Genomic DNA, 13,381 nt, shown 5'->3' on the forward strand with positions numbered 1-13,381 from the left:
AGTGATGGAACACTCGTGGAGTGAGCATTTTAGGAAGTCCAAACGATGGTAGATGGAAAACATCGTCTCTGTAGACGGAAATGAGGTAGATGTCTAAGTGATGGCAAACTCATGGAGTAAGCATTTAAGAAAGTAGAAACGGTGGTAAAGATGGAAAAAATGTCTCCCTAGATGGAAAATGAGGTAGATGTCTAGGTGATGGAAAACTCATGGACTAGGCATTTTAGGAACTCCGGAGACATGGATAACATGTTGGATGCAATCATATCAGCACTAAAGCGTCGGATCCCATCATAACTCTGAAGCTAAACGTGCTTGGGCGAGAGTAGTACGAGAATGGGTGACCTCCTGGGTAGTCATCATGTTGCATTCCCTTTTTACATTTTTTTCGTCTCTTGGCATGGGAACGTAGCTGCGCGATGTATTTTCAACCTATTTAGTAATTTTCCCATGTGCGTCATGCGTGAGAATGTGGGAACACAGAAACAGAGTTGGTGCTGGCGGCTACCAAACTCGCGGCAGAGACCTCACTGGAGAAGATCTTCGACGCGCACTCAATGCGCCCATGTGTGCGTTGGGTGCACTATGAGAATCCACATCCCCGACATCCTAACTTGACGTCTGCTACTTGTAAACTGCGTTGGGATTTTTCTCGAAGAGGAGGGGGTGAAGCAGTACAGTAGAGATAAGTATTTCCCTCAGTGAGAACCAAGATTATCGAACCAATAGGAGAACCAAGCAAACCATCTTTAGCAGCACCTACACACACAAAAGCAAGTACTTGCACCCAACGCTGGTGAGAGGATTGCCAATCCCCTTGAACTCGTTACTTGCAAGGATTAATTCTGGTGGTGATAGATAGATAAATAAAGTAAATAAATTACAGCAAAGTATTTTTGGTTTTAATAATGTAGTAAAAGTAGACCCGGGGGCCATAGTTTTCACTAGAGACTTCTCTCTCGAACACATAGCATACAGTGGGTGAAAAAATTACTGATGGGCAATTGATAGAAAAGCGCATAGTTATGACGTATTCATGGCAATGATCATGTATATAGACATCACGTCCATGACAAGTAGACCAATTCCTGCATGCATCTACTAATATTACTCCATCAATCGACCGCTATCCAGCATGCATCTATGGTATTAAGTTCAAGACAAATAGAGTAACGCTTTAAGCAAGATGACATGATGTAGACAAAGTAAAAAAACCAAACAGTATGAATAAACCCCGTCGTTTTACCCTTAATGGCAACAACAAAATACGTGCCTCGCTACCTCTACTATCACCGGGTGAGGACACCGGAAGATTGAACCCATTACAAAGCACCTCCCTCATTGAAGATAAATCAATCTTGTTGGCCAACCAAACGGATAGATCGGAGAGAAATACAAAGCTATGACAATCATGCATAATAAAGTTCAGAAAAGACTCAAGAATAATTTGATCATAAATCACAATTCATCGTACCCCAACAAACACACCACAAAAGAATTGGATAGAATTCCAAGAAGATCGAGCAGAACATTGTATTGAAGATTAAAGAGAGAGAGATAAGAAGCCATCTAACTACTAGCTATGGACTCGTAGGTCTGTCATGAACTACTCACGCATCATCAGAAGGCAGCAAGTATGATGCAGAAGCCCTCCGTGATCGATTCCCCATCCGGTAGATTACCGAAAAAGGCCTCCAGATGGGATCGTGGAAGAACAGAAACTTGCGATGGTGGGAAAAATGTTTCGGGTGGCTCTCTGGGGTTTCCCAATACTTGAGAATTTATAGAAATGGAATTAGGTTAGACAGAGCCACGTGGGGCCCACAAAGTAACAGGGCGTGCCCTGTTGCCTTGCCGTCTCCTCGCTTCGCGCCTGGTCTCCTCCAGAAGTTTCTAGGGTCTCTTATGTCTAGAAAAAAATCATCAAAAAGTTTTGTAGCGTTTGGATTTCGTTTGGTACTAATTTTTTGGAAACCAAAAACAAGCATAAAACAGTAACTTGCACTAGACACTGGGTTAATAGGTTAGTTCCCAAAAATGATATAAAATAGCATATAAATGCATATAAAGTATCCAAGATTGATAATATAATAGCATGAAACAATCATAAATTATAGATACATTGGAGACGTATCAGCATCCTAAACTTAATTCCTACTCGTCCTCGAGCAGGTAAATGATAAAAACAGAATTTTTGATGTAAAATGTTATCTAACATGTGTATCATGTAGTATCATGTAATCTCTTTACGGTATAATCATTGAGAAATGATGAAGTAACAATATAAACATAATAATATCCATGAATATAAGAAACATAATCATTACTTTTTCAAAATATATTATCCCACTCATTTTTATCATGTTAGCATGGCATGACTCCGCCTTCACCGCATAAATATAAATCATGAGCACCCTAGTGTCAAACCAGATAATTGGATCGTACTTCTAACGCTTTTGGCATTTTTAACCCCACGCAATACATGAGTGTGAGTCATGAATATAGCACTATAGGTGGAATAGAATGCGGCGATAGAGATCAATAAGGGAGTCGAAAAAAAGAAAGTCTCGCATCGATGTGGCTAATCAACGGGCTATGAAGATGTCCTTCAATCGATGTCGAAGCAAAAAACCAATTATAAAGATGTGTATTTAGTATCTAGTCAACCAACTAGTTAGGATCTAATTTAGACGCTATAGATTTGGAAGTAGTTATTTCTCTCCTTCCAGTTTATTCAACAAATAGAAAAGGCAATAGTCTCAAACTAAAATTCATGCAAACTTTAGACATGGGGACGGGTTAACCAAAGGCAACACAGACAAATTTTTCATGTTTCCCAAGATTTAGAAAATTATGTATAAATCTGGATGAATACACATTTGATATAAAAACTCCACCAAAAGGTCATATGGACTTATTAAAAACAACAATAAAGTGCATTAGTCAGAATAAATAGTTTATCTGTCAAATATACTAGTGTCTTCTTTACCAATGGCTAGTAGTAGGCAATTGCAATTCAGTCAGAAGTGAGGTAACTGAGTTGCAACATGGGGAGGGGGTGGAGTAATCTTTTATCCCTTGAACCATCAGGCATCGGAAAATGTTCCGGGAAGACAACAAGACATCTTTTATCCCTTGAACCATCAGTTGTCTCTCGCCGTTTTTCCTGACGCCATCGGACCGACTTGAGAAAAAAAAGGGAGACCGAAGGAAGAGATGGGTACGGGGAAGGAACGAGGTTGAGAGGGACACACCAGCTTCATGCGCGCCACCGCCGATCCCTCGCTTCGTTCTGTTCATGAGGAGTTTTTTAGAAGATGTTCATGGGTGTCACTTTAGTGCGCTGAGCAGTGGAGTCTAGAAGCGGCACATGTTATTCCCTAATGGGCTGGCCCGTAAAGTCAAGCGAACGAGAGGCTGACTATGTTGGCCCACATGCTCACACAACCCGAACGAAGAACAGAGTGGGTGCTCCTATACGGCGCTTCAGGTGCCCATTTGGGGAGTGCCACTAACACAACCGCGGACTTGGGCCGGCCCAATGCGGGTGCTCGCTCGCTCGGCACGTCGCTTGTTCGAGCGCCCCAACATCTCGTTGTAAGTGAGGCAGAGGGAAGCCTCGCCTCAGGGGAGCTCCAGATGGGACGGCCCAGCTATGCGGGCGGCTAAAGCCTGCTTTTTCTATCTTCTAATGTTTTTGTTTTCTTTTTTCTTTTTGCTTTATTTTATCCTTTATTTTATACTTTAAAATATTCTGTTGACCAAGCTTAATTTTACAAATGTTTAATATTCTGTTGACCAAGCTTAATATTTTTTCTATATATATTACAAAAAACATTTGAAAAACTGTTGACCAAGCATTTGAAAAATGTTAAATGTTTATAGAGAAAAAATTATCACGTGTACGAAAATGTATAAAAAATGATCATGTATTCAAAAAAAATGTTAATCAAGTATCCGAAAAATATTTGAACAAGTATTTGAAAATGTTAATCAAGCATTTGAAAAAGTTAAATGTATATAGAAAAATATTGACCATGTATTGAAAAAAGATGATTTTTTATCATGTATATAAAAAAAGTTAATCAAGCATTTCAAAAAATGTTGAACAAGTATGTGAAAAATGTTAATCAAACATTTGAAAATATTAAATTTATATACAAAAAATGTTGACCATGTATTCAAAAATGAAGAAATTTCTATACCATGTATATAAAAATGTTACTCATGCATTACCATGTATATAGAAATTTAATCAAGCACTTCAAAAAATGTTGAACAATATTTGAAAAGTGTTAATCAAGCATTTGGAAAATGTTAAATGTCTATAGAAAAAATGTTGACCATATATTAAAAAATGATGAAGTTTTTTATCATGTGTATAAAAATGTTAATCAAACATTTGAAAATAATGCTGAACAAGTATTTGAAAAAAGTTAATCAAGCATTCGGAAAATGTTCAATGTGTATATAAATAATGTTGACTATGTATAAAAATATTATCAAGCATTTGAGAAAACGTTGAACAAGTATTTGAATTTTTTTAATCAGACACTTGGAAAATATTGAATGCTTATGGGAAAATATTAACCATGTATTAAAGAAATGTGAAACTTATATTATGAAAAATGTTAATCAAAAATTTCAAAAAAAATATGTCTAGAAAAAATGTTGACCATGTATTCAAAAAATGTTAATCTGTTGTTTGAAGAAAATCGATGAAAAACAAGAGAGAAAGAAACAAAACCGAAGAAAAATAAAGAAAAGGAAAAGACAATGAAAGCCGAGAAAGATATAAAGAAATCATAAGAAAAACAATGAAAAAGGAAGGAAAGAAAATAGTAATAAAATTTGAGAAAAGTCGATGAAAAAAAACAGAAAAAATCTAATAAAAAACCAGCTCTTTTTGCCTCAAGAAGGACACGGCTAATAAACTTAGCACGAACGCAATGTTAGCCGAGTGGCTATGGGGGGATGCCCCCCACGTGGTATTGGGCGGCCCATTCACGCGCGCATAGTAGTAAGTAAAAGGAGCAAAGGAATAGGGAGAAGCAGGGAGCAATTAGTGACGAGCGCTTTTTCAGGAGCCTCGCAACAATCACTTGTAGGTGGGCAGAGAGTACGTCACCTGGCACGGTCTCAGCCGCCGCCATGTGTCGCGCTCTGGGCGCTCCCTTCGGGCTTTTTCTTTTAATTTTTTCACACGCGTTTTCAGCCTTTTAAGCGGGTTTTTGGGGGGTTTTCAGTTTTCCACTAGTCTTCTTTAGCTTTTGGACCAAAAAAATTGTGAAAAACCCGGTTTATTTTTGCTTTGAGGCACGGTTTTGCTTTCGCGAGAGACACGGTTTTGGTTCTGTGAGAGGCACGGTTTTGCTATCGCGAGAGGCACAGCAGTGCCTCTCAGAAACGAAGAAAACGTGTTCTCTGTTTTTTTTCTGAGAGGGGCACGGTTTTGCTGCTGAGAGAGGCACGGTTGTGCTTTCGCGAGAGGCACGGCCGTGCCTCTCGGAAACGGAAAAAAGGACGCATTTTCTATAAAAAAAATCTTCCACGAGGCACGGTTTTGCTTCGGCGAGAAGCACCGTTGTGCTTTCACGAGATACACGGCGGTGCCTCTCGAAAAATGAAAAAAATAATAGCCTTCCACGAGAGGCACGGTTTTGCTTCCGCGAGAGGCATGGTTGTGCTTTCGCGAAAGGCACGGCCGTGACTCTTTCGGAAAGGGAAAAACCATGCTCCCAGTTTAGTTTTTTGTCTGGTTTTTTCATGAAAAAAAAGTCTGTCAAAACCTATCAACATGGTATCTAATTTTAAAAATCTCGATGTGAGGAATCCAACGATGAAAACAGTTCAAGATTTGGATGCACGGTTTAAGAAATAAAACGTTTTAAATAAACGCATCTATGAAAAAAGGAAAACAGCCACAGGTTGCGACAAGTGGCGCATATGCAACGCGCCACTTAACAACCTAAGAAGGTGATGGTGATCTTTGAGTGTTCCTCGATTAGTGATTTCGGGAGAAGCAGGAAATTGATCCCTGGTCCCGAGGGAGATCACGGGCGCTACTATCCAATCCACCCCATGTCGTATTGGGCCGGCCCATTCATGCGCGCATAATATTAGCACAAACGCAATGTTAGCCGAGTGGCTGCCCCCAACTTCGTGTTTTAATTTTCTTTTCTCTTTTGTTAATTTTGTTTCTCACTTTTCTTTGTTCTTTTGGTTATTATTCTACAATTCTTGTATATGTCAACAACATTTTTCTAATACATGTGTAATATTTTTCCAATACAAATTAATAAATTTTTGTAACACATGGTCAATATTTTTTCTATACACATTTTTCAAATTCTTGATTAAAATGTATCAAATAGAGAATTAATAATTTTATATAAATTTTTAACATTTTTAAATATTTGATTAATTCTTTCCAAATGAAAAGAATATATATTTTTAATACATGGTGAACATTTTTTCTATACACATTTAACATTTTTGAAATAATTGATTAACATTTTTCAAACACATGTTCAACATTTTTAAAAATGCTATATTAACATATTTATATACATGATATAATTTTTTTCCTTATTTTTAAATACAGGGTAAACATTTTTTGTATACACATTTAACATTTTCCAAATGCTTTACTAACATTTTTCAAATAATTACTCAACATTTTTATATACATGATCATATCTTTTCATCATTTTATTAATACATGGCCAACATTTCTTTTCTATACGCATTTAACATTTCCCAAATGCTCGATTGACATTTTTCAAATACTTGGTCAACTTTTAAAAAAAATGCTAGATTATCATTTTTATATACATGATAAAAAAAGTTATCATTATTTTAATACATTATCTATAATTTTTCTATACACATTCAACATTTTTACGAATGTTTGATTAACATTTGCCAAATACTTGTTCAACATTTTTAAAATATTTAAATAAACTAAATCAGAAAACAAATGGAAAAAAACAAAAAATAGAGGTTGTGGCCGGCCGTGCGTGTGGGCTGAAGCGAGATATAGGTGTACCCGTCGTTCCATGGGTTCACTCGTGACTGGTCGTGGTTGATCGGTGAATGGTTGACTTCTGAAAAAAAACCAAAAAATCGGCCAAAATCGAAATAAAATATAAATTCAAAAATTCTCATGGATTTTTAAAAAAGTTTACATACTCCAAAAGGTTCAAAAATTATGAAAAATATTATTGATTTAAAAATTCATCAAATTTGAAAAAAAAGTTCATCAGTTTTTTGAAAAATATCGTCAAATTTGAAAAAAATCGTCAATAAATATTATAAATTCATTTATTTGGATAAATAGTTTATTGAATTTGAAAAAAAATTCATCAAATTTCTAAAAAATTCATCAAAAAGTGAAACAATTTCATCAAATTCAACGAAAAAAAAGAACCAGAAAAAAGAAAAAAAGAAAAAGGAAGAAGAAGAAGAAGTAGAAGAAGAAGAAGAAGAAAAAGGAAAGAAGAAAAGAATAAGAACACGAATGGAAAAAGAATAACAGGCACAAACCGTTGATTGGCGTAGCGGCCACTGTTGTTCTCACTTAGCTGAGAGAGATCTTCTGTTCGAATCCATTGAGCGCACACCCTTTTTTGGTTTAAACAGAGAGAAAAAAGAAGCAAAACAGGTCGGCCCAGCGTGCAGGCGGGGGTGTGCGCCTGATTGCAGAAACACTACAAACGGGGGCCTGAAGCGCCTTTTAGGAAATGTCGGAGAGAGTGGCGTTCCCAGGGAGCTTAGAGTTGTAGAGAATAACTATTAAGGATTCTCTGTCAAAATTGCGCACAAGTTGGTAAACATTGAAGAACCAAAAAAAGAAACATGAAGAAAAATCAAACGGTATCGGTCCAGGAGCGCCAGTGCGAAGGTCTCAGTGAGAGTCGCTTCCTTTTTGTTGTTCTGTTTTGCGGAAAAATTTCGATCTATTCATCAATTGTCATGACAGTACAAAAAATATCAAAATCCCAATCTATTCATCAACTGTCATGACAGTACAAAAAATATCAGAAGTAATATAAATTATATACTGACTGGTAGACCACCTAGCGACGACTATAATCACTAGAGCAAGCCGAAGACGCGTCACCTTCAGCACCCCTCCGTCAATGGAGTCGGACAAACCTTGTTGTAGTAAACAAATAGGAAGTCGTTATGCTAAAACCCCATAGGACCAGTGTATCAGAACAACAACCATCACCAATGTAGAGAAGTGTAGATCAGAATTATAAACCTATAAACACATGAACACAGACAATGGAAGACTAGATTCATAGAGATCCACCGAAGATCAACACCGATCAAATCCCACGAGATCCGCCACACAGACACACTTCCATACACCCTTTGACAATGCTAGATGCAGCGCTGCGATGAGGTTAGGTGAGAAGGACCTTATTTCATCTTCAGGGAGTCGCCGCCGCCTCGCCTTTCTGAAGAGGACACAAACCTTAATCAACCTCAGAAGAACACCTAAAAATAGAGTAGGAGTCCTCCCGCCGGCAAGGGTCGGGGTTCACCGCGCCTCCAAGGACCTAAGGCCACAGGAGATGAGGCAGACCGGCGGTGGCTCCGACGGGAGGCATGAGGTCCATGTCGTCTGGGAGGCCTTTCTTGGGGACAAGGACAACTTTTCTGCTTTCATCATTCTAGACGAAGTCCTACGTTTTGTTGTGATTTTTTTTAAAGCGTGATTTGTTTTCATTCAAATTTGGCTCCAAAATTGAATTTTTTAATCACCCTTGCTCTTAAATCTGAAACAAGACTTCTAAGAATTTTATTTTGTTTCCTTTTAAAATGAAATCCAGCACCCTACTAGTACCTCGTAATCACCGAACGGTGCCAACTTTCTCTTTTGACAACGTTTTGACCAAACCTCCCCGCTTCTCCAAGACGGGCCTACAAGTCTATGACCGGGCTACTAGACGTGTGATACAGTGCCATCATCCTAGGGCCGTAGAGTCCCATCCCATCAGAGCAGCAGAGACAAAGAATGAGAGGGCAAATCAGGGCATCCTACAGGCCTTCCGTTCGGTGGCTCCACTTGCTTCTTCTCTCCCTCCTCCGCCTTCCCGTGGTATCCATGCTTGCTTCTTCAAGTTCCAGCAACACATCAGCGTTGTGAGCCTTGAGTACTACTCCCTTCCGGCCTGCATTGCAGTGAGTGAGTCCTTGGCTTTTGGTTGCTGCCTAGCCTTTGGTTTATCTCCTTCCCTACATGTGCATTTTGCTTCTTTTCTTTCAGCCCTTTTGTTGGGGAAACTCTCAGAATTTACCACAGGGAGAAGCTATACATGTTTCTTTCTTGTTAGAGATCAGGTAATTTGATGGGTGCGTGCAGGGGCTAAGCATTTAGGCGTTTGTAATTTTGCTTGATCTTTGGCTGGTCGTTTGTACAAACTCCCTGTAATTTTGCTTGATGTTCATGGTACAAACTCCCAGTACTTAGGCGTTTGTACAAACTCACTGTACTCTGTTTCTTGATTCCATCTTAATATACCACAAGGCACAAGCAGTTGTCCTGCATGATTCGGAAAAAAGAAACTTAATGAGTAGGTGCAGTGTAAAAAATGCTGCAGAGGATACCAAGATTTTCTTTCTCTGCCAGTCATAATCTATGTTTTTCTGCTTACAGGACATAAGTAGGCGGCGAGATGAGCAATTCCTGTGAGTGCTGCAAGAGATACTGGACTCATTTGCATGGAAAGGTCAAGTGTTTCTTCACGCACATGGATAGACACTCTAGGCATAGCATGGTAAGCTCAGTGGTGGGTTGCCTTGATCATTGAACCGGTAGCAATAAGACATGTTCTAAACTAACACTAGTAACAATTAAAAAAATTGCAGGTCATACCAGAGAGATTTGTGAACTATTTCGCGTGGAAGCTGTCAGGAACCATTGAACTAGAAGCCCCCAACGGCAATGTGTACGATGTTGGAATTACTGAGCGTAGGAACAAAACATTACTCAGATCTGGGTGGGAGGCGTTTGTCGATGCCAACCATATAGTAGAGAACGACTCATTGATGTTCCGATACCGTGGAAGTTGTCGCTTCAAGGTTGTGGTCTTTGATTCTAGTGGTTGTGAGAAAGTGGTGTCCTGTGCTCGCATACTGACCAATATTAGTGATCAAGAACCAAGCACAAATTCTGCAGACATTTCGACCAGTTTCAGTGATGGTAATACTCCTTCGTCAGCACGAGCACGATCAGATGATTGCCAGAGTGGAAGCTCAGGCCACCGTAGAAAACGAGCAAAGAAAGATGTGATATCTTATCCTTCGGAGGGTTCGTCAGATTAACTTTACAACTGACTTGTGACTATTGATCATACCATTTTGCTGCAGTTACCAACCCTTACTCATGAAACTATTTTACAGGAGAAGACAGTCCAGATGAGCACAAGTCATCTGAATCCGAAGATATTGAACATATTCGATTAACACCCGAGCATGATGATACAGACCCCTGCATGATGCCAATGGGTACCCGTCTAACGCAAGTGCAGGAGAAGAAAGTTCTAAAGAAAGTAGGAGCCATTGCATCCGATCTGCACATCTACGTCGCAGTCATGACCAGGCGCATTGTCCTCGTCTCCCTAGTAAGTCTAGTCTAGAATAATATTCTTCTGATTTTGGGTTGACGGTTATTTTGTTTTGAGAGAAATCAGTCCACATAAGCAAATATGCTACTACCAAGTACCAACCATAGTTGTTTCACAACAGCTGTTTCAGCAACAGTTCATACTTGTTATCTACTGCCACTCATCTACATATTTGCAAGCTTGCATTTTATTCTAATATGTTCAGTATTCTGCGTGTATTTGAACAAACAGACCTTCGCCACACAATACTCTGAAACGTACCTTCGGAAGGGGAGCCGGAGTTTGGTGCTTCAGGCTGAGGGGAAGAGCCAGCGATGGCATACTGAGTTGCACGACACCAAACGGACCCTGAGGATATGTCGAGGCTGGACTTCTTTTGCCAGAGACAACAACCTGCGGGAGAGGGACATCTGCCTCTTCGAGCTAATGAAAAACGAGGGGGAGCAGAAGAAGATGATGGTCTATATCATTCGCCGTGAGCGTTGCTAGTTTCACGCTCTTGACAAGAGGCAGAGAGGTCTCTGCTCTTTGTGCTGGCATTTTGTATGTTGCTGATGGGGCTCTTTGCTGCTTTTGTGATCTGGAAGTAGAACTATGGGCATGGCCACTCTGGAATGAGTAACAAACCTATATCTGCATGGCAAACTAGAAACTTAGTTTTAAACATAAACAGGTTGTGATTTCTTTCTTCAGTGGCAGCCCTATTTTGTGGCATGAATTTAAACTAGTTGTGCTGACAACGTTTGTATGAGGAAGCCACTTAATTGTTTGTATCCTCTGAAGTTTGTTGAACTCATGATGCCTAGTTTCTTAGTTCACTTGTGTACTTCCCTTGGGTTGATGCAAATTCAGTGCATATCAGAATGTACTCTACTCACTACGGTAAATCCAACCACAAAGAATATCCAGGAATTAGTGAGACAGCATTCAAGAAGAAGGACCGAGTGGAAGATCGCAAGACAATTCGTCTGGATGGATGGCTCTTGTCTTCAATGTCACTTCTATTTTATTTTATTTCCTTTTTGGCCTAGACATGTACACCATTGAAATTGGCTCTGAGAGCCATGCCATATACGATTATGAAACAATTAATTTACCTGAAGAATAAGTACATATTTCTTTTTTATACTATTTCAGTCAGTTTCAGCTATATTAGGATCAGACACCACTATTTTGAAAATTTAATATTCATAATCTTAACGAGGCAAAAACAATTAGGCTGTTTGGATTTTGTCACGTAGAAACCTTTCAAAAAAATATCTCAATGATTGAATTTTCGAAAGTCTTGAATTCCTTTTTTTCACCATTGAGTGGTTTGAACATTTTCATGTTTATAAAAAATCACAATTGAGTGGTTTGAAAATTTTCAAGTTCCATTTTATTTTATTCAGAATATCTCTCAATGTTTGATATTTCCATGTTTTAGAATATTCTTGTTCAGAAAATTTCATGGTCCTCACTTCTAATTGACTGGTTTGATATTTCCATTGAGTGGTTTGAACATTTTCAAGTTTTAAAAACAAATACAACTGACTGGTTTGAAAAAATTTAAGTTCAGTTTATTCTATTCAGAATATCTCCCAATGTTTGAAATTTCCATGTTTTAGAGAATTCCTGTTCAGAAAATAAGTCATGTGTGTATTAAAATATCAATTTTACAGGCTAATTTAATGTTTGAATCTGATAGGTCAGTACAAATATGAAAAATATCAATAACTTGGGGTAAAACATTACTTACATGGATATTACACTAAATATGTGTCTAACAGAAACTACTTAGCTCTATAAATATAATTATGTTTCTTCCCTTTGGGTAAACAAGGAAAGACTATTGCATACTTCCAAATATGAGCTAATATTTCCAATTCATGTTTTTTCACATATAATTCAAACATGTGAATTAACATAGTAGATTGGATCCGCACGAAAGGAGTTTCAAAATCACCTTGAAATGTTCAGTACCGTAAAACTGAAATGTTCTTAAAACAGTGTTATATGATCAAGAGCATATATATAGTTTGAGGATGAAAATCGCCTCAAATGTTGGTCCTCATATAATGCAGCATCTATAGGAAAGTCTAGAAGATCTTAATCCCTTTTTCTTTTTTATCTCTACTAAAGGTATTGCTAATAATTCAGATTTGGCAAAACCAGATGAACTATATGGTATGCCAAATATGGAAAAAGGGTCACATACCTTCAAGTAATGTCATCAAATTTGAGTCATTAAGCTCTCCATATTGCCCACCAGGTTCACCAGAGCAATTCGATGTAAAAGTAATACAAAATGAAAGAACTAGAGATTAGTTCAGACAAATTTACTCACAGGGGTAATAATGCTCTTGCACTAATCTAGCCTTATGGTGCAAGCAGCAAACGGCTGGGCAATGTAAGTTATTGCACAACCCGCGACCCACTTTATACTTTGGTTAAGAACTTTTCCTTTGATGAAATGCGAACACAAACTTCAGGCATCCAAGAAAGAAGTCAAGATCGAAATCGAAGCATTGTCATTGGGTAAAAGAAAAAACTGCGAAAAAATCCGTTTTCCTAAATAAAAAGATCAAGAAATCTATTTTGAAATAATTCAGAACAATAGAACTTGGAAGTTGCATGTGATAGTTTATAAATCTACATAGTAGGAAGATATTATACTATGCAGCCACTGCTCAATACGGCAAGACACTTATAAACTTCACATATAAGGCAAGACACTTAGTTTATAAATCTGTTTGCATGCGGCG

The 13,381-nt window shown here is 38.2% G+C and overlaps 1 protein-coding gene and 1 pseudogene across 1 annotated transcript; both read left to right on the plus strand.

Moving 5' to 3' along the window:
- The first annotated feature begins 254 nt into the window (after positions 1–254).
- On the plus strand, positions 255–373 carry LOC123088688 (uncharacterized; annotated as a pseudogene).
- An 8,556-nt stretch (positions 374–8,929) lies between these two features.
- LOC123082276 (B3 domain-containing protein Os03g0619600) lies at positions 8,930–11,672 on the plus strand. Its single transcript, XM_044504647.1, has 5 exons — positions 8,930–9,196; positions 9,668–9,788; positions 9,880–10,321; positions 10,414–10,634; positions 10,869–11,672. The coding sequence occupies exons 2-5, from the start codon at positions 9,687–9,689 to the stop codon at positions 11,124–11,126; spliced, it is 1,023 nt and encodes a 340-aa protein (XP_044360582.1). The 5' UTR covers positions 8,930–9,196; positions 9,668–9,686; the 3' UTR covers positions 11,127–11,672.
- Positions 11,673–13,381: the final 1,709 nt, after the last annotated feature.

This window comes from Triticum aestivum, chromosome 4A, assembly GCF_018294505.1.
Source record: "Triticum aestivum cultivar Chinese Spring chromosome 4A, IWGSC CS RefSeq v2.1, whole genome shotgun sequence".
NCBI lineage: Eukaryota > Viridiplantae > Streptophyta > Magnoliopsida > Poales > Poaceae > Triticum > Triticum aestivum.

Bases quoted from the DNA above. Each gene is read 5' to 3' on its own strand.
- LOC123082276 (XM_044504647.1), top strand. From the start codon at position 9,687: ATGAGCAATTCCTGTGAGTGCTGCAAGAGATACTGGACTCATTTGCAT. The intron at 10,322-10,413 runs GTTCGTCAGATT...ACTATTTTACAG, and splicing joins GATATCTTATCCTTCGGAGG to GAGAAGACAGTCCAGATGAG. The intron at 10,635-10,868 runs GTAAGTCTAGTC...TTGAACAAACAG, and splicing joins GCATTGTCCTCGTCTCCCTA to ACCTTCGCCACACAATACTC.